This window comes from Atta colombica, unplaced genomic scaffold, assembly GCF_001594045.1.
Source record: "Atta colombica isolate Treedump-2 unplaced genomic scaffold, Acol1.0 scaffold293, whole genome shotgun sequence".
NCBI lineage: Eukaryota > Metazoa > Arthropoda > Insecta > Hymenoptera > Formicidae > Atta > Atta colombica.
Genome location: NW_017259396.1, coordinates 913,122 through 935,785, shown reverse-complemented (window position 1 = coordinate 935,785; position 22,664 = coordinate 913,122). Strand labels below are relative to the sequence as shown.

Below are 22,664 nucleotides of genomic sequence, written 5' to 3'. Positions count from 1 at the left end.
ATATATATATATATATATATGTTTTAACAAAGTAGACTAAAAATATTAAAATTTTTATCCGTAAAAAATCCCTTACTTCACAACTTTTTTTGCAATATTTTTCATTATAATTTCATTGAAACGTATTTCACAAAACACGATAAGAAACAAACCGTGCGTAATGTGTTCACTGAGAAATAAACTTTTAATCAAGAGCCCTTCACACAGATGCCTTCAACAAGAATAGATGCAAAGAAGTACACAAGATATTAATATTTGAAAGGGCGGCCATGCGTCCCTTTAAATATTTTGGGACCTCTGTAGCGCTCGTATATTATTGCACGAGCCTTTTAAAATGTTCACCCTACGAGGACCACCGCGATGTCGTCCGGAATATCTTACATAGGAAGGAAGGACGTGTAAGAAAAACACGCGGAATTCCGTCGATTCCCTTCGTCTTACTTACGAAAAAACGATTCTTTTTTTCTCTTTTGTCAGACATTTTGTTTATTTTTATTCATATTATATTTGAAGATTAAGATATCTTAAATTACATTTATATTTTTTAATTTATTTTAATTTGCGTGATATAAATATATTTTACAATTAATTTTAGTGGACACTTATTACAAATTTCTAGAAAATTTACATTATTTAAATAATACTAAAAATTTATATTATTTAAATAATACTAAATATTTTGAAGAGGATGATATTTCTTTTTAAACGGTTTCTTATATATAACAATTTTATTTACATTAATTACAATTTTAATTAATTTAATTTAACAAGGAGTGACTTATTATATAAATTGAGTATAAAGTATAAAGTTATATCTTTAATTTCCGCACGTTTCCCAAAATGATGAATTGGCTATGCGTTTATTATCATTATAAATATTTTACTCATCTCACACAAGAAATGCTTAACGAATTATCGGATTATCGATTTGAGTTCATTGATACATACATGTAAATATAAATGCAAAAGGTATTGAAAAGTTTCCTCCCTCACGCGTTGCACTCGGAATAGGTAGATACACACATGTATATCGTCGTTTTAACCACGTGGGTTCGCTTGTTCTCTCTTGTCTCATGTCCTCTTTTATGTCGCTATCTATTCATAGACGAGAAAGCAAGCTGTCATGATGACGGACGGCGAAAGACAAAAGAAATGCAGAGAAGGAAAGAGAGGAACGCTAACAAATCGTGTAGTTGCATTTTTGATGATTATGCCGTTCCATTTGTTACATAGTGTATCCTGGAGTTATCGATCGAGAAAACTTATGTGATCAGATTCTCTCGCAGAAATTAATTTTTATTATACGAAAATTCATAATTATTTTAATTCAAACAAATTAATGAAAATTAACGTGTGAATAATTTTTTCTAATTCTTTAATGATTTTAAGTTGCAACTTTTTTTTACATTGAATTCGAGTGAATCCCAGGTTCACAAGTCGATTTGAAATCGATTGATTTTTTTGGATTTGATATTGACTACATTTTCAATTGATCTTCGAAGAAGATCGACATTTTATCAATGCAGCGTTGATAAAACGTCGATATTCTCGATGTAGCATTGATACGATCAAAGATTCTTCTTCGAAGATCAATTGAAAATGTAGTCGATATCAAATCCAAAAAATCAATCGATATTAACTTGATTTCGACTTATGAATTAGGATAATATTGTTCAATAATCACAAGGCAGCGTTATCAATGTTAAAACAACATTATCGATGCAGTGGTCAATTCTATATTAGACATATCTATTGTTAGTAAACTTACTCTTTCCGCATTCGAGTACATGCATTCTTATCATGGCGCCAGGCACAGTGCATGTTGTAAAGGGAAAGCGGATAGAATAAATCGATCATTCGCGACATTATCGCGATCGTATTTGCAACGTCACAGTTGGTCACAGTCTCGATCTTAGCGTAAAGGAGCAGCTGCTGGTACCAAGTCGTAGGCGAGGTCGACGACCTTGCCAGTCTCTACCGTTCATCTGGTGCCGTCTGTCTCGTGTGGTCCAAGTCTTGTACAGGACGTAAGTAGCCTGTGTCCACGTCTACCGCATTCACACACCTGGATCATCGTGCACAGTCCATGACCAACCGCACTCTCTTCTGATCATGGATTTCGCATGAGCAAAAGAGAACGTTTGTTTGAACAAATGCGATGGTTGCTTGAATGGGAAATAATTACGGTTGAACGATCACGATGAATTATTTTGACGCGCACGATCAGGAATGTATTATTAGGCAATATTATCTTTCAATATGCAACATAATGCGGCACTCTTTTCACTCTTTATAATATGCGAGTGTAATATCGATTTAGCCAACAGTCATATCACGCTGCGATATACCGGTTCTTGTCCGAATATCGATTTAGTGTATCCATGCTACTTGACGTGCCAAAATATGTTACGGTCTTTTACAGAGGCCGGTCTTTTATGGAGACAATCGTTAATCCTTAAAATATTGTAAGCGAAAATCGCTTCAACATTTACATAATAATTTACATAAATGATTACATCATTATCTACTTGGGAGGGCATGCGAGCAAATCATGGTTGTGATATATTGTATCTACACTTTATAAAGAAGAATATCTATAGCGAAAAACGATGGATATCCTACGATGATAAAATAAAATCATGACTATAAAGTCTGACGAATTCGTTTAGATTAAAAATCGAAAGCGTGACAAAATATATCTAGACGAAGTATTTCTGTAAAATTAAAAAATAGATATTCATATAACTAACAAATAACAGTCTAAAAAATAATAAAATAGTCTGATGAAAAACATTCGCAAACTCGGACGCATTGCGTGCAAAATAGCAAACAGCGTCTCTGTGACACGAGAAGCGATACTACCTAACTCCTTTACATGCCCCATTTCATCGAGTAGTATATATCATCTATTGTGTTACCTCGTGTACACTCTGACTTTTGGATCGCGTCGAATCGCTCTGTGTGGTCTACATGCGCGCGATTCACGAATTTTATGAGTTTACTTCGCGATAAACGCGGGGTGAGACGTGTCTTACTTTACGCCGGAATAAAATAAGCTATGGCATAGTCTTTCTCTCTCTCTGGGATATACATTCATATAAATAGGTCGCAGCGAATAGATAGGCGCAGTCGAGCGGGACGCGAGTTCGAGCACAAAATAGCGATAGATCTCGGCACGTCGCGGGAGTATAAAGACTAATGGTACAGTCATAAATGTCCGCGTTGCTATGGTCCACGACGAGTAAAGTAACATCGCGCATTTCTTAGATAAATGAATAGAAATGGATGGATAGATACGTGTATTCTGCTACTCGAACCTGAGATCCGAGCGCGATAGAGGCCACGGATGCTAGCGAAATAACGGATGAGCTTAAGCTCGAGCCCAACGTGTCGTAAGATACGGAGAATACGGAGGTACAGTCGAGAATTCATAAACATCGACACATGAGCCAACAAACAGACGATATAAAGTAATGATTATAGCGAGGCGATAATGAAAATGAAGCCGCGATTAGATTGCTAGGACAAAGAATATAGTGATTGCTTTAATCAACGTTCTTTGATGGGTTAAGACGTGGTCAAGTTCTTGGAATTATATAACGATGTCTTTTGAATAGATAAGAAATATAAAATGACATAATTTTGAAGTTACTGATCAATAGCAATGTATTCAGCCAAGAATCGTGAATCTTGAATGTAATTTAATAAAGATGAGAAACTAACTTCCTGTGAGTTCAGTGTAAGATGTATAATATCTAACCCTTAATTATATGAAATAAAATAAAATTTAACTTCATTTGTGTTGAAGAACAAAAAGAAATAAAAGAATAAAGAGAAAATCCATTCGCAACGAGTAACCATTAATCTCTTTTCACAGGTAAGGTATTATTTTTTTTTAGCCTTCTCATTGTCTGTTTCTATTATTCTTTTCTTAAGAAAGATGAAGAGAAAAAGAGTATTGAAACAGTTGTGTTCTATGACATAGATATATCAATCATAAATGTAAATATACATAAATAATCATGAGTATATTTTTACTTTGTAATTTGCGAGCTGTGACATACCCAGGAAAGCATGCTTTCCACTTGACGTTAACATCTGAGCGCAGTCTAACAAATTACCGCGTGTACACATAGTACATGCATTTATCAGCTTAATTAGCTAGATATTTCTTATTCGCCATGTAGGCGCTCTTCGATAATAACGACATCCCCTTTAGATTTTGTTGATCCATTCATCATTGATGCGCGTGTACATAAATCCACAGATGCAGTTTCGATAGCGTATAAACCTACGGCTATCGTCGTCCATAACGATTAAACGTTCATTTGATTTGCGAGAATCGCTAAATCTGTGTCTTCGACATGAGATATCGTTCAATCACTTTGGACTGATTCGTTATCACGAAAATAAATATATGAATCCCGTGATTGTCTATCGATATTACTCAATACTCTATTTGACATGGCGTTAAATTGATGATACTTAAATAAATAAAGATATTTTCTTCTTCTCTTTTTTTTTTTAATAGAGCGGATCTAAAATCCATCGCTGCTAAACGACTTTGCCTTTATATCTAATCCTATAAATCAGACCTGTCCAATTTCAACTCCGGAGCCAAAACGCAAAGCCATCGACGCAAAAACTCAATATGAGGATCAAGATTTCGAGGACAGTAAAGTGCCGATACGTGTGATCTGATCGATCACACTTATCAATACTTTACAGTCCCTAAAATCTTACATTGAATTTTTTTGTGTCGATGGCTTTGCGTTTTGGTTCCGGAGCTTAAATTGGACAGGCCTGCTTTAAATAGTCTAAGCCGTCGCGATCGAGCGAGTATAACATTACATGAGATAAGACGTAAGGTCAATCTGTCAGAATCACACGGATCTAGCTGTGACATTTATGAATATCGATGAATGACGTACAACATCGAGAGTTCGCCATAGAGTATTCTCTCGCGTCATAGGCGGATCTCACGATGCCAAAATGAATAAATCATCTCGCAGGAGATACGCGCATCTGCATTCCTCGGAAGCCTCACGTGCATTAAGGTCGTTCCGATCGTTGCCAGGATGCATACAGATACCCCGCTTGTCATCTTTTTTTTCATTATTGCCGCAAGGTCTAAAACGAATTGGAACGCGATAATCGCGGCTGACCGTTGAAAAATAAGCATAAAAGGAGAGATCGACTGAATTATCCAAGTCCGTTTTTACGTAATCATCGCAGAACGAAATAGAACAGAATTCGCTTTTGAAATTTCAAGGCTAATTATTCTCTTTTTAATGAATAGTTTTATAGCAATTTATTGCGGTTTATTTTCAACATTGAATTGTTAGACTTTTACTGTGATAAATGAGATGATCAGAAAATAATTTTATGAGGAAAGTATATCTGCCTTTCTATTTGTATCATACAAATTATATTCCATTAAAATAAAAATATTTTATCAAAATAATATAAATAGATATATCTCTCTAATGCAATAAATTATTGATATAAGATTTTATTTAACACTATTTTGTTGTTTTTCACAATGCTTTTGCACTAAGAAAGCGTGATTCTACATGACCATATTATATTTGATTGAATACATGTTCGCCAGATAATCGTGACAGTTTTTTGTGAACGGACTGGAGCGAGTAACAAAGGTGGACGTTAATTGACAGGACAGAAGCGTCGTTGATCCGAGTGCTTCGGGTCGCATAATTAATTACCATCCATTGAGAAGAGCGGTAGCACTGGCGAGATATAAAGCTTCTCTGAGGATCCCAATCGACTTGTCCAGTCCGGTCGTGATTTTTGTCCGATCTCAAGGTGATCTGGTAATTATTCGACATAATGGTACCGCGTAAGAAGCCGATTCTACGATTGGCGCACTAACTCGGCTAGCCTTTAAATAGTCGCCTTTAAATAGTCGCACATTAATTGGATACATGTTGAGCTACACTCTTCGTCTCGTTACAAAACGCTCATGTAATCATTTAATCTTAAGTTCTTTTGTTTAATATAAATACGCTGTTGAAAGAAGCAATTTTTAACTGTGGTGAACGAAAAGAATTACAACCAAAAGAAATAGTTTTCATTAAGAAAGTTTATCTTTTATTTACAAATGTAATAATTTCGCAAAGAGAAGAAAAGAAAAATCGAAATTGTTAATTAACATTGAATGAAATTCACATGATGAAACAGATGTGATTATATTGTCTATTACAAATAGAAACTCTCGTATAACTTTCTCATATTGTTGCGTTTAGTTTCCAGTTTCACTTCTCTCCTATATTGTTAACTTAGTTTCTAGAATTAATAGGTCTTTATTAACTTATCGAATCAGTTTCAAATTCATTAAACGAAACGCTGCAATATGATCGCCACACGCGACTCGTGGATTTAATTGTTGCGATTTGCATTAACGAGAACTGAGACAATTGAAAATGATCTCGAAGATCCTTCCAGACCGACTAGATGAACCGTTGGTGATTTAATTGATGAACATTACGGAACACACGTGACTGCGATTAGTTACACCGTCGAGAATCGGCGAAGAAATCATTGGTAGAATCTGTTCCAAATTACTCAGAAATAATCCGATCGATCTTAATTGCACCGTCAAATCACGCGGTTTATCTCTATGCAATTAATTGCAGCGTGCTCGCATTGCCCGCTTATTTGCAGACATAGAAAATGTCCAAGGCCATTTCGTTGGACATAACCTAACGACACGAACATGCAAATGTCAAGGAAATGAACGAAGATAGAGAGCCTTGCTCTCTCTTGCATCAATTTGTCATTTCCTTTTTTCTCTCTTGTTGACTATTTTTGTGAGTATTTCGCCCTTTTCCCAATATCCCTCCATTAGTCAAGCTTTCTCGACCCCAGTAATGCGTGCTACCCGAGAGGCTTCGCGTCCCAATTAGAAGCCCTGATAATCGATTCTGGGCTCCACTCCCACATGACCTGTAAAAGAATGTGTCAGAATAAAAAATCGATGTTTCATGTTGCAGAAGCAGGAACTGCACGCGGCCAAGATGGAACGGTGGACCGTGTACGCGATGACGTTGCAGATCCTCACCGCCATCGCTCGTGCTACCGAGGATTTTCGCCATATTTCATACGAAGGTAAAAAGCTACGAGGATATTTACATCGACATTCTGAAAACGACGAGGATATTTACATCGATATTCATTTCAATATCAGTGTACCATGTTATTGCAGAAGATCTTGTTTACTATTTTTGTTATCTTTGAATTATATCTCCGTGGGTTTGTAATCATACTCGCAGAGAAGAGTTCTTATCTCACTGATTTAACGAATCCAATTGATAATCGTATCTAGTAGCCGATCGCGATAACAGCTCATCGAGTTTTCACGACTTATGCGTGTTTCGGAAATCGCAATTGAATCTCAAATCACGCATCGGATGCATAACCACGAGCATCGATAATATTTACCTCGAGCCTGTTAATTGTCTTATCGCTTAAGTTAATTCGGAATAACCGCGAGTTGATTACGCGCGCATTCGATTACGCTCGCGTTGTCGATAAAAGGCATACATGTTCGCGACGATCGCCCGGACGAAGCGATTTCCTTCGAGTTTAATTCGCAATTGGCTCGTGAACAGGATCAGCAAGTTTCTAACCGCGATTATCTCGGAAAACGGGAGCACTCCTACGGACCGCGACATGAAATACACATACACTTTATTCATCAAGGCCCGCATTATTGCGCCAGGTGCGTTATCGGTGCCATTAAAAATGTAGATCCGCGATCGATTGATCGTGCGTTCTTGCACGTAATCATGACGGTTCGAGACTTTCGATCGTAAATTGAGGAGATTTTGCACTTTAGTCTCGGCGGAAGACAGCAATCCATTAAAGAATTCCCAACCACTCATCACGGATCTTCAGATTGATGGCGTCAGAAGAGAAAACACACAACGAATATTTTTACAAAAAATATATTAAAATAGAAATATTTTTCAATGAAATAATATTTGCGTTTGATAGAGTACACTTGTAAAATGTACAAAAAACTCTCTCATTTTATATCAGAATAGAATAAAATTATATTTATTATAATTCAATTGTCATATAGCTTGTTTTGTTTTCTGATTATACATAATTTAATTTTAAATACATGATCGTTTATTGATTATATCGGAACACAAGAGTTTATATTTTATATATCTATTCTGTCAACTGCAAATGTTATTTTATTAAAAGTACTCACAATTTAATAATTTATAGAAAGTTTCTTTATGTATTTTTCTCACATTAAGTCCAAGATGCAATAAGTTAGACAGCGTTAATAATATTCGAAATCTTATCATTAATTACTCTATTTTCTGACAATGCTTTAACGAATTTGATAACTTTAATTGTTTCTTTTCGTTCAATTATTGAAAAGGGAGTTCAATATATAATTCTCAATTATTATTTATTGTAACATTGCAATTTGCAGCATTGAGTTATTATTGTACCAGTCGAGTTAAAGAAAATCGTCTAAAATGAATGTTGCTTTTTGTTTCGCATTCTTTCAGTTTAATTGAGTGAGAAAATAATTTCCAAATAATTTTGTAATTATGCGTTCGATAAAGTTCGAAGCTCGATTTATCAAAGTGTCATTAACGGGAAAGCGTTAAAGAGGAAGGATATTTTACGTATCGATAATGATGGATCACGACGAAGCGATCGAGATTGCCGCGTGAAATCGTGCATAATCGTCAAAAGTAGGTGAATTTCCTCTAGGAGAGTAACTGCCCTCCAGCCGCACGATTTCCGTCCCGGAAGACTGACATAAATCCATAGCGAGCGAGCAAGTCGAGCCGGCCTGTGACGTTTATGCAAATTTAATTTCGCCCATAACCGCTTCTCTATGACATTTCGACGTGTCGGGTAGGCATAGCTAATCGATAAAGGAGAATATATCCCCGCGCGTGCACGGTGTCCAAGATCGAGCCCATTAACATCTCGCAAAAATGTCGGACATTCAGGGCACTTATCGCAAGCAATGACCCACAATGTACAGTTACCACGTAGGCGAGCTCGCGGCTCGATTATCGCATACTCGCGGCTCCGCAGAGAGAAAACGCAGATCGTGTTGAAGATGTGGGACGTATAGGTCGCCTATATGGATGGAGAACAGACGCCACGCCCGTCAAGCGGAAACCGCATGGAAAATCTCGTACCCGGCTATGGATTTAAATCTTAACAAGCTTAATGGCTCGTTCCTAGCTCCCGTCGACGTGCGGTAACCCATCTTTTTCTTGACTCATCTCTTTGCCTTTCTTTTTTCTTTCACCTAATAACACTTGGGTCTCGGAAGGCAAAGAGGAAGACGAGGAAAGAGGTACCTATAAACTCGGCGCGCAACCCATGATTTCCATTTGTACGTAAAATACTTTGCTCGACGATGGCTTTGATGCCCAGCGGCCACGGACGATGCGACAGTTTCTCGCAATAATCGTGAGGCCTGTATTAAGGTGGATCACGATTTCGTTACGGTTTCCCGCGCTTCTCGTGGTTGCCGTCACGTTTCGAGCCGCGCGCGGAATGCGGAATATGGTTGTAATTAAAAAGTACTTCGTTTATCTCCTCCTGAGTCGATTCAATCTAAATGCAATCATTGGTGATTAAAATTTGCATATATATCATACAAAGTAATATAGAAACAAGATTAACATTATTGATTTTTCTTCAAATTCTTCTTGCTTGATAAACTATATAGAGAGTGCTCTCTCTGTATATTTTATATATTTATGTAAGTTAATTTGTTTTATCATATTAAAATAGCGTAAGTTGTTTATGAAAATTGTATCGGTGTGAAATTGAAGGTCGCATGTTTTTTTCTTTATTGGAAAATAAAATCATTGTATTTAGTTCGTTCAGGCAAACGGACGGCATTGACGATAGCCTCGGAATGTCGTTATGATAATTTGTGATCCTGCGGCAAAGCATTCCACTTCTCGCAGAGAGACAGAACAATCGCCGACAAAACAACGGCACATATGTGCTGATAATACGCGTAATGTATGAGATATTTCTCTTTCCGTGAATTTGCGATTACTTTCCATGCAATCTGCGTTTCTGGGGAATTAAAATCTCGCTAATAACGGCAGCATCAGTATCAATATTTATTGCTATTTGCAAACGCAGTATTTGTTGCGGCTATTGACTAACAAAATGAAATTGAAAAGCCGTCTTTCAATACAAATTATCACTCAATTTAATTCAATGTTTATTGATCATGCAAACTATGTCCTTCTTTGAATGTAGAAACTACATTGGATGTAGAAACTACAGGAACGTGTTGAAGCTTTAAAGTAGTACATTTTAGAAAAAAATTAAACGTACAGAGTGCAATGCTTTTAGAAAATGTAACTCAATCCGAATCTATACGCGGTATATCTACACAGAGTATCATTTATTCTCCGCTATATCTCTTTGTCTCTCCATTATGAAATTCAATTGTACTGACTCATACGCTTTTCAAAACAAATGATCCGATTGTTGAGAGTTCCCCGGGTGATTTTTTAAGTATTGGACTATGATAAATTCTCCCACTCGTATTGATCAGGCGTACGAATAATAACCGCGAATAATAATCTATGGTTTCTCTTTCTCTTACCAATAGAACTTTTCCTTTGTCATTGTGTGGTTATTGTTATGACTAGGCATTGCAAATGACCACATTGTTAACGTTCACGAAAGTGACGAACGAATATTATTTATAACGGTATCGGGTTGCTAATGCGCGGCGAACATCTCTCCATGGATCGATATCAGATCTCTTACATAAGAACGATTGCGCGAAAATTTGCAGGCAGAAGTTCGCTCGTTAAAACATCTCACACGATTGGCGTCAGGAGGCAACGATACCAGGTGTACACGATATGCCTAGGATGTCGTGTTCTTGTAACGGTATTATTTGCACACTATCTGGATAGCGTACGGCGATTACCTAAGTACGATAGAATATGCATTGAGTAACTGAATATTCTTTGCTTTATAACTAACGAATATTAGTACGAAAAAACCGATTCATATTTACTTATGCTATTTTAATATTATAAACGTGTCACTACTTTGAACAGAAGAATTTTATATGTCTTCTTTTTATGATAAAAAGAATAATAAAATCTCGTAAAAAATCAACTTTATCAGAATAAAATCTATCTCGTATTTTTTAGATATTCTGTAATGATGTGAAAAGTCCGAGTTTTCCTCGAAAAACATGAAAGAAAAAAGTTGTGCTTTTTCTCATTATCATTGCGTAATTACATTGCAAAATGACGAGAGTCTCTCATGGGGAGAGCTTCTATTCGAATCTAATTAAATTCCGAATACAAGGGGCACAGACTGCGCGTAGATTGTGAACGAGCTTGTTAAGTGCCCTATTGCACGTCGAAAATGACAAAGCAATTCTCTTCTAATTATCCCGATATAAGGCTTGTCGAGGGTACATTGTGGCCGTGCTGAAACGTTTGCTTTCGATTCGCTCCTGAGAACCGGCGGCGATTGTTTGCGGTGTGTCGGTTTGATCGAGTCGATTCATGAGGAAACAGTCTTCAGCCGACCGTGGAAGTCCCTCGGGTATCGACCGCAATGTCTCGATTACGGAAAGCGATCCGCTTATAAGTTGTGATTACGCAATCACATACCTTTCGCAACGCGCGTCGGCTCGCACGAGAACGCATAAAAAATTTTACAAGAACGGACGCATTCAATATGTAGCAAATGATTTTTTTTGAACAAGATAATAATTTTTTGCAAAATTAACGACCGCTTGTTCGAGAGGGTAAGTTTCGGTCGATAGTCTTATGACGAGTGTGTCTCAATCAGGAATACCTTATATGCATAATGAAGTTTAGAGCAATATACAAATAAAGAAAAAATAAATGACAACTATAGAAAGCAGAATAGAAAAAGAATCTTTTTTAATATAGACAGACATAGCAGAAAGAGAAATGTTATATAAGGAGAATATAGATTAGCTATAAAAGGATATAGATTAGCTATAATCCAAAACATGCATTATAATTCGTGCATAAGATCATTTTCTTTAACATAAAAATGAACTGTTATTTATCTAAAAAATATTAAGTTATTAGACTATTTAATAACAAAAATTGAAAATCAATTTCTAAAAATTTTACAAAATTTGAGGACTTTACAATAGACAATAAGAATTTTATTGGATCGTACATGTGAAAGCACAATAGAAAATAAAGTATAATATATATACTCATAATTGTCGGTCGAAGCTGAATCTTCAATGCTTAAATAATTTCATGTGAATTTGTATATACTATATATGTACATTCATATACTAATTTATAATTTACAATACATACTATATTTGAATTTACAATATTTTTTCATAGTGCAGTATATATAAAATGGTGATAATAATTTTAAAGGAGTTTTAAAAGCTAATTTCCTAATTAAAATTAATGTCGAGATAAATTTTTATTATTACAACATTAGTCGAGATCAATTTTTATTATTTTATTATAATATTCGTTCCTGTCGTACTTACACTTTTGCTGCATTCGCTGTCGCGCCACGTTACCCTGAGGTTTATGGCGCATAAATTTATACTAACTGTGCTCTGTGTCGCGTGGCGTAGCATAGCGAAATGGCGCCACGATAATTACCGTTTTGCCATTTATATAGCTGCATTTTGCGCAAAATTACCGGAAGGTCCGCATTAGTTTCCACTGCGTGATGTTCCTTGCGGCGACGCGATTCGCACGTTATTGTAAGCGAGTTCATAATTATTTTCACCAATGTAAAAGCCGAATGTCATCGATATTGGAAACTAGCTCGCAGTTACAACTCAATCCCGATTTTCTCGCTCGCTTTTCTCTCCCTTAATTGCGTGATGTCCGTGGCAATCGGATCGACACCTATGATACAAGATGAAATCCCCGCTCTCTCCATTCTTTTATTTTCGTTTGTGGCGGACTCGATAGTGCGGAGATGTCCCATTGATTATCGAAGCGTAAATAAAAAGTCGTTTTATATACCGCCCCCATGGACAACTGAAGGCTGCTGGAAATGAAGAGGGAAATGTATTCTTATGTGTATGTGTTTCTCGTTACATCGACGTCGAAAGCAGAATTCCATTTAGCCGATGGTGCCTTAAGGGAACGCAATCGTGCGTACTGATTTAACTCTAACTCTACCGTTTCTATATTATGCTTTTGACATAACATATATGGATTTGAAAGATGGATCCTTCTCTCATTTATATTTTCAACATTTATAAGTAAAAAATAAAATGCCCTTCAGAATCAACTCGAATGTTGAGGCGAAGTTAATATCAATTTATTAAAACAATAAATTAACAAGTAAATAAAATAGTAATGTAGTTATTATTTTATTTATTTGTTGATTAATTGTCTTAACAAATTGACATTAATTTTGTATTAACAGCCATGTTTCTAATCCTAAAAGGCATTTTATTTTTTACTCGATTTATTATTTATCAGAATTTTATTTAATATTTTTATTGTTATTTCAATATTTATGACATTGTTGTATTCATTGCGCTTACGTAACTACAAGCCGGATTAATCTTTAAATGTTTGTCATTTTTCTCTGAATTCTTTATTTTTTGAAATTCTTCGCGCATATTTTGTGTTTCGTTTTTTATTCCTTTTTTTATTCGATTTATGTATTTTTTTGTATAAATTTAAGGATTAAAATACATGCATGTAAGCTGCCTGCTTTTTAGAAATGTGCAAGGCATTGTGAAATTTATGACGGAAAATAGTCGTTCTTGAAAATACAAATGTGCACGAAACTTTTTCGTCGGCAAAATATATTCTCGTCGTAACATATTCTCGAAGTAACATTTCGCGTTAAAAAGAAAAAGAAAGTAGATGTAGCGATTTGCAAAGCGTCAAAACATCACGTAGACGGCGCAAACTTGGAGATCGTTTCTGTCTGCAAGCATGTATTGTTTCTACTTTTAAGTTATTCGTAATATAATAATATAAACACGCGCAACGCAATCAGTAAAATATTTTTCATAATATATTTATGTCAATCATTTATTATTAATTTTATATTTTTTAAGTAATTAATTTGGAACATAAAATCGTCTTTGATGTATCAGTATTGAAAAATGAATATTTATGTATATAAATATATGTGTGTGTGTGTGTGTGTGTGTGTGTGTGTGTGTGTGTGTGTGTGTGTGTGTGTGTGTATATACTCCTTTTTTAATACTCGAACTTTCACTTCGTTTTTTATAGATACTCTACGAGTCTGCGATACGTAACTCATTGTCAGTCATACATTTGTAAATCCACATGTTCCGTAATCTTGCGTCAGGTTAAGGGTTAACATAGATGCTTCTTTAATAGCATCATATTTTAAATACAACCCGTAGTTTAATTTAATCACGGCTGCGCATCGCGCGTATATTCTCTAGAAGCAAACTATGCTAAGCCGCAATTATCTCTCCATCTATAATCACGTATTGCTTTCTTCGTTTATGCTGGATATTTTCCGAGAAAGATTTCGTATACTTAGGAAATGAAAGTTAAGAAAGTTATACCCAAACCGATTGCCACTAAAAGTTACTCCTGTTCTCTTCACGTCTGAGGAAGGGAGTGGCTAACGTACGGACGGGCTGTACGAACAGGAGCAACTGCCGTAAATCTTAGTGCAGCGTAGTAAATCAGGTATTTATTCCCGTTCTGCATCTTGTGGAAGCTCGCGAGGTTTTCTACTGGAGACCGTTGTGCGTTTCGTGTACACACGAGTCTCGTTACGCAGCAATGGCCGCGGCGGTCACCAATGTTCTCCAATCTTCCAACTGAAGTAAATGACTATCTTAAGCCGTAGAAATGCGTATTGTTCAAATGAACAATCTATCAAGATTTTCAATATAAATGAGTGAAGAAGACCATATCCAATTAACGTAGATCTTGATATTTAATAATGTTTTTAGTATGTATTAGTATTTATAATTTCCAATTCAAGCAAACTGATTATATTCGGCGCGCAGTTTGTTTGAAACTGGAAAACTGTTAAATAAATGTCACATAAAAGTTTTTTATTAGACATCAAGATTCATTTTGGTCGGCTTTCTTTACTCATTTGTATTCAACATTTTTTTCAGTCATTTTCACTTATTATTTACTTATATTATCTGAAAAAGACATTCTTCCTATATATTTTAATTATTGCGATTAATATCATTATGCCTTGGTAGTCGAATTGATAAAATGTCCGCGTGAAATGAAGGAGATCAGGTTCATATCTCGACTGTGATATTTTTCGCAATAAATTTTTTATAGTGTTTTAAAGATGCTCATTAACATTAAATTGCTTGTCAATTTAATTATGCAATTCAGCTTCAGTTTAGAACTGTGTTTCAAGATCGATAAATAATTGGCGCGCAATTTATTAGAACTGGAAATTATTATATAAAAATATTATTAGTCATCAAGAATCACTTTGACCGAATGTGATTTTTTTACTCATTTGTGTTGAATATTTCTTTATCGAGAATTTACATTTTTCTCATAAAACAATTGACACATATAATCTTATTATAAAAATATCTCAAATATCACAGCTCGCTTATTTTTACTTGGAGAAAATTATCCCTTATATAATATTTATATAACATATTAAAAATATGGTACGGTTCCTCGGTATAGAAAGTATCAAACAATTAATGTAACGGTTAACAGCTGCATCTTGTTTTCATATTTTTTCGTCATTATCAAGGATAGGAGCCACCCTCGTGGTATTTACCTTATAAATGCGCGAGAGAAAATTGCGACAATTATTTGCTTTCGAGAACGGGTTTTTCAAGTGAGCCCGATATCGTTACGCTCATTTTGCATTAAATCTTAAGTACGTTCATCCGCGATCGCGATATGCCTTTTATAAACCGGCCGAGGCTTATTTAATATAATTCCTCGCTAACGACGCGCTTATTTACATATCAGTGATGCGGCATGCGTTGCAAAAGAGACGAATATCTCAAACAGCCATATATACGTTGCACTTTAATCAATTAAAAAATTTCTCTTCATCCGCTAGTCGACAACGTTCACTACAACGTTCACGATCTATGTTTTTAACGTTCTTAAAAGAAACAGAAAAGAAATACTACATTGATTATTGGATTGCGTTTCGTACTAAGGTTAGTATTATCAATAAATTATAATATGCATATTACTAGGCTCGAAACTACTGCGAGAAAATATACGATTAAATATTATATCAATTTCGATTCTAAATTCAGACGTAAGAATTTCGTTTAGTTCGCGTGAGTAAGAGAGACGAATATTTCAAAATAGCTATATTATACACTTTGATCAATTAGAGATTCCATCTTCTAGTCGAGCAAACCAAAGCGTTTACGAGTTATGTTTTAATGTGCGTAAAAGAAAGAGAAGAAATATTAAACTACATCGATTATAGATTGCGTGTGTTTCGTAATAAAAGCATTATCAATAAATTATAATATCGCTCGGCTCCACACTTTTACGAGAAAATATACGATTAAATATCATATCGATTTCGATTCTGAACACAGACATAAAAATTCCTTTCAGTTTGCGCGTGGGCAGGAGGTTCGGCACGCGTTGTAAGCGTGCTGCCGATCTAGAACCGATTCTAACTGCGTCTGTCGATCCGAACTGTGTGGAATTCTCACTTCTATCTTTCGTGGCACGCACGAAACTGTGGCATGCTCTCACCATCACGCAGTTGCCGACGTGGAGATCGCAGCGCAAATCGCTGTTTTACTATTAAATTTTTAATGTTAAATTATACTTAATTTGAGTAATTTTTAATCATTTCTATAGATCTGCTTTTACTCAAAATGTCGTTAATTTAATTAAAACAATGAAGTTAAACAATTTAATTGAAGAAAATGTATCAAATTTGACTCAAAATCAAATTTGTTTATTAAGGACATATAATGAGGACGTTATTTACTTTGAAATTAATCAGTGGTTAAGTGAATTGATTTACATTTCGATACACACGAAAATTAAAAAGAACAAAATGTTATTGAACTAAAAGTATTAAATTGCTCGTTTTGATATTTAACGGTTGCACTGGGAACTTCTTCATTTTACGAATAAAATTTGAATACATTTCTCTATTAATTAATTTTTTATGTCCGAGGCTCATTTGTACCAATGTAGATTAACTTGAATCTTAATTTAAATAACTTTTTATCTTTTTCTAATTCTTAGGAGAACACTAAAAGAAGATAAACAGTAGATTAAGCCGAGATTAAAGTTAATCTATATTGATAGAAACAGAGTCAATTAAAATATTAGAGAAAGGCATCTAATATATCAAGAAATCTATGTCAAGACAGTTAATTATATATACCATAAAAAGAATGTTTATAAATATTACCGTAACGCCAGCGATTTTTCAAATCCGTGCAGTCCGCTACACGGACTCGTAATTTTTGTTTTCCTAACGAGAGAAATGAGGAGAGAACGCAAGAGAGACGTAACCAGAGCCGAAGATAGAAAATCTTCAGCGCGTGTCGCGCGTGGGCGACGCTTATGGCACGCGCCGACGCGCGCGCATACGCGAGTTTCTTTCTCTCCCCACGTCTCTCTACCGAATGTATGTTCCACCAGAGAAAGGTATTCCTCTCTTCAGGTTCCTCGGCTTCGTATCATATACCGAGATCGTTCTCACTGCGATCATTCTCGCTTTGCTTTACTGCTGCGATCGTGACGCCGCGCGCCGTTTCCATCACTTTCTAGAATGCTACACGCTTGTAACGGAGCTAAATTTTCTCGTTGTTATATCTTGTTTTCTTTGTATCATTTTACGGATCAAATAAAATAGGAATACCTCACAGACTTAGGGTAATTTTATAATAATGATTTATATTTTATAATGTGTAGAAAAAAGCGAAACGAAAATAAAAATATTCTGCTGTAATTTGATTAATTTTTACGAGACGGAAAAGCCACTTATCACTGACGCTGAAACAGTATCATATTTTGAAGCAAGAATAAATTAAAAATAATAAATTATAATAAATTTTACTCGAAAAAAAACTGCAACCTGTATTTTAACAATAAATGAGATAAGTAAGGATCCCGAATATCCAAAATTAAACAAGTAAAAATAGGTTAATGAGAGTCGACGTGGCAATTAGTGAGTTTAAAAATAAATCTTTGTCATCTAAAGGTTAACTCTTAACTGGCATCACGTGGCCTTTTATGAATTTCACGATTTTAATTACATACCTTGAAAAGAGAATTATGTATTTGTCTTTAACGTGCACAAAGTATATTGTTTAATTCTTTCTTTTCAAATAAGAAAATTTATGAATTCTATAAATAACTTCTCATGGATAAATTATCCATATCCACAAGATCTTTCGCTTCTTTTTTTATCGTGTTCTTTTTCGCTGAGCGGTTTGCTTGTTATAATAGCTACCAATGTCCTGTGTCTGAGCACAAGCTCGAAGGCGTACGTTTCCTTTCAGTGGGTGGATTTATAATCGCCACGGGTGGCTCAGTAGGAAACCGAGTTGATAAATTCGTTGCAATGAAGCGTACGTGGCTCATCAGCAATAGATACCATACCAGGAAGAAGAATCTCTTCTTCTGTCATCTGTGTCATCATGAGCGATATTGCTTCAATAATTGCAGCTCGATTTCATTTTCATCGTAACGGTCATCAACTTGGTTATTTATTTTCTAGTCATTTGCTTAACGAAGTCATTTGCTTACAAATTTAATTTGAAGTTTTTTATTATTCAATGTATATAATACTTGAAAATAATGGAAGAATATTAAAAAATGATTAATATGAGAAATAAATATAATTAAAGATTAATTTAGGCGATTGAAAGCTTAAATATGACGCAGTTATTCGAACATTTCGGCTCCGTTCGAGCCATCATTATTGAACATATTGATGATAACGAATGGAAACGTTCGATTTTGAAACAAACACATGTAAGGTCTAAGAAATATAACAATTCATATAACGTTCGAATAATTGCATTTAAGCTCTCAATCGCCTGAGTTAATTTTTAATTATATTTATTTGTTATCTCGAGAGATCATTTTTATCTTATTGTAATTATTTTTTATTAATATGCCTACATATGTGCGTAAAATTAAGTATATTTCGCTATGTTGATAGAAAAGTGATACAACAAAAATTAGCAACTTTTTCATAAATCATTTTTTAAATATTCTTTCTGAATTGATGACAATGTTTTAATTAGAATAGTAAATACAGTCAGAGAGAGGTTTCTTCGATTTCGAAAGAATGTTTCTTTGCTATATGGGTAAAGAAAAAAATTTCTTTGATTTACAAACGTCATTTCTTGGATTTGAACATAATTTTTTTAAATCAAATAAATTTTATTTTCAAGAAATAACGTTTACAAATCAAAGAAATTTTTTCTTTAATCGTATTTTCTTTAAATCAAAGAAACTTTTCTCTGGGTGTATGCACAACTCCACTTTCTTTCTATGTCATATTTTTATAATATATTTTTTAAATTGTGTTCAAAAGTTTTTCAAAATTTAAATACTATAACTTTAGTATGGTTGTATGAATTCATTCTTTATCAGAATTGTAACATTTCTCTATATAAGCAATGTGTTGATAACAAATGTGTCGTTTTTTTACGATATCGATTTCTTTTTAAGTCGATTTCCTTCCATTATTTCAAGAAAGCAAATTTTTTATTTATGTAACTTTTCTATTAACACGATAATTTGTCGATTTATACGAAGATCAATTTCTATTATTTTAACGTATTCATTTATTCTATTCGTTGAAAATCTTAAAGAGGCAAAAGTTATGATGAAAATTATAAGAACGTGAACGTTGTAATGTATATATCCTATAATTTAATTTCGCCAAGCATTTTCGCCTGGCTTCGGTGATCACGAAGCATCAACGATTTAATGAAAGTAACGAACACCGCGCGCGAGGGCGACCCGCGGGTTACAAAAATGTTTATAACGCAATAATGGCGCAAGCAGCCGTCTTCGTTAGGCGAGTCGTCGATGATCCTTTGTTTGGCACGCCTCGTTCCTGATTATCTTTCTATCTAGGATCGACTAGGACCGAATCGTTATTAAAAGTGGCCTTCGCGGCCTTCGGCGTCTACCTACATCACTCTCGTACAAAAGCGTCTAATTGCGCTTTAATCGCGTTACGTCAGTTTTCGATGGTTATCGGTGATGTTTTTGCTCAAGTCTCAGCTGTGGGCTCAGGTGCTTATAATGTGTTTCGCGAAAGAGACTTCTTAACACCTCCGAGCATTCTCCGAAAGGAACTTGAGCCTAAGACTGAAAAACCAAAAGAAACCGCTATTCTTAGAACGATGATTATCCATTATCTCGTATGAAGAATCGATATCACCCAATTGCTCAAGGCAATTTTCTTGAAAGCATTCTTCACTGTTTCAAAATCTATCAGTTTTTGAAATATTACATAAATGATGCATAAAAGAGATATGCATAACTTTCCTTGCTTCTCTCTTCCAAAATAAAAAAATGGAATAAATGGATCTGTAAAAGTGAAGTAAGTGAATCTACAAAAATAGAATAAGTAGATATTTATAAAAGCATTCTTTTATTAGAATTTCATCAACTTTTCAAATCATTAATATTTATTAGCTTTTCCTGAATACTTGATAAAGAATACGTTTGCAAAAATACACAAGCTTTTTCTCGTTCCTTTTTTTTTAAATGTTTTTAAAAGGATGCAAATCTTCTCCGAAGAATGTATATCTTTCAATGCTAAGCTAGAAACACTCCACATCAATTTGTAAGACGCTTCGTCAACACCTTGAAAGTATTCCTTGAAATGAACTCGAACCTGAAGCAAGAGATGAATCGCCATTCAAAAGAAAGTGGTTATCGCGTGGCTCAGCAATCAATCGATATTATTTGATTGCCTGAAACGATTCTCTCGGATGCGTTAATGTTATCGTATTGAGCCATCACGTAAAGTCACTGAAAACGCCTCCGCACGTAAGTCTCGACTCAACTTCGAATTCTTTATGTACATATAACATGTAACAAACATCGATCATCATTGCCGCAAGCAACACCTTCGCGACTTGATTAAACCACTCGGAATGGCGCGAGATGTCGAGGTCGTATCCATTAACATCTGGGTTTTACGAAACGCAATGGCGTAAAATTCATTCCCGGTATAGAAAACAGTGAACATACTGCGATGCGCGAAAAAAATTATCCGATGTTATTTACAGATGCAAATAAGGATAAAGAAATCTCTTTTAAACTTCGCTCGCGAGAGAAGATTCTTTGGAGAAACGACATTCTCAGTTTTACGAGAAATGGGTGCTTAAAAATTGCATTATCTTTCGATAGTGATCCATTAACTGTATTCTGCAGAAAAAACAGCTTTGCAACTTTTATCAGATTCTTTAATAATAAGATTATATTATATTATTCATTTAGATCTAATGAATTTTACAATACAATAGTTACAAAACTATTTTTCTATTGAATGCAGTCATTGTTTCTATACTGATAATGAGAAAAAGTTTTAGATATTTATGACTATAATTACATGATACTATAATTATTGTTATCATTGTTATATTATAGTAATAATAATTATATATATATCTATCAAAAAATCTAATAGCTACATAGTCATTTTTGTCAATTATATATACATATGTATATATATTTTTATAGAACTATACATATATTATCATTAATATTATAGCATAATTATGTACATATACATGTAACTATAGTCATAAATATCAAAAACTTTTTTTTTAGTGTAGTTAATAATTTTTATTGATTTCTTCAATTGATTGCACAATCTGTCCTTAGTATTCGATTTTTTGAAATCTTGAAGATAGAAATTAAATAAATAAATAAAAAGATTCTATGTGTATATTTTATAGCTCGTATCACATTGTGAAGTCGTTGTGACCATAAATGCGATCTTGCACGCGTTTTTACTATGTCAGATATTCTCGCAGTATCATCTGTCCCTCATCGCGAGGTGTGCCCACGTCCGACATGGACGTCCGTCTGCCTTCATGCGACTTACGAGAATAATCCGCCTACACGATTTAATTTCGTTTTAAGACGCACATGAGCAACGTCTCGTCTGCGATAAATCGTTCTCAGTGGATTTTGCATGATGAGTGCAACAGGAGACTTCTGCGCGTGACACCCTATGGTTGTTTCTACGCCATAAGGGATATTATATCGCGGCCGACTACAAGTGGAACCAAATCTCTTTAGGGAGAGTTGGTTATCTAGAGCTCTTTCTTTACTGCCTTTCTTTATTTTCCCTTTTATTTTCCTGCGCGAGTGCGTGCGTCCTATATAGTGCACCCATTTATTCTTTTATATCTGTATTCTTTTATATAGTATAGTACTCCTTTTTGTAGCTGCTTAAGAGCTTGGATTATATGATACTTCTCGTGTTAGCAAACAGAGTCCTGTTAAAGAAAAAAACCTCACGTACTTTGAAGCGTCTAATTAATTACATTGTATTTTGATGCAAGAGGTACTTCGTTTATAACTGGCTCTTTAATATCTACTCTTTGTAAAAGTGTACTCTTTCACGTTCCTCGTTTCTCCTTCCGCATTGATGCGCTTTCTAGAGATTCTGAAATTAGCAGCTGA

General features: G+C 34.7%; 1 protein-coding gene across 3 annotated transcripts in view; it reads left to right on the top strand.

Moving 5' to 3' along the window:
* The window catches only part of LOC108690066 (semaphorin-5B), a 107,753-nt gene that overhangs the window by 30,997 nt on the left and 54,092 nt on the right, over positions 1-22,664 (top strand). For 2 of the 3 annotated variants that reach the window (XM_018197158.1, XM_018197159.1), the window contains exon 2: positions 7,011-7,125. In XM_018197158.1, the coding sequence (XP_018052647.1) occupies positions 7,035-7,125 (91 nt within the window). In that variant the 5' untranslated portion in view covers positions 7,011-7,034. Of the gene's footprint in view, positions 1-7,010; positions 7,126-22,664 lie in introns of those variants that run through there. The other variant, XM_018197160.1, reaches the window with a different exon arrangement.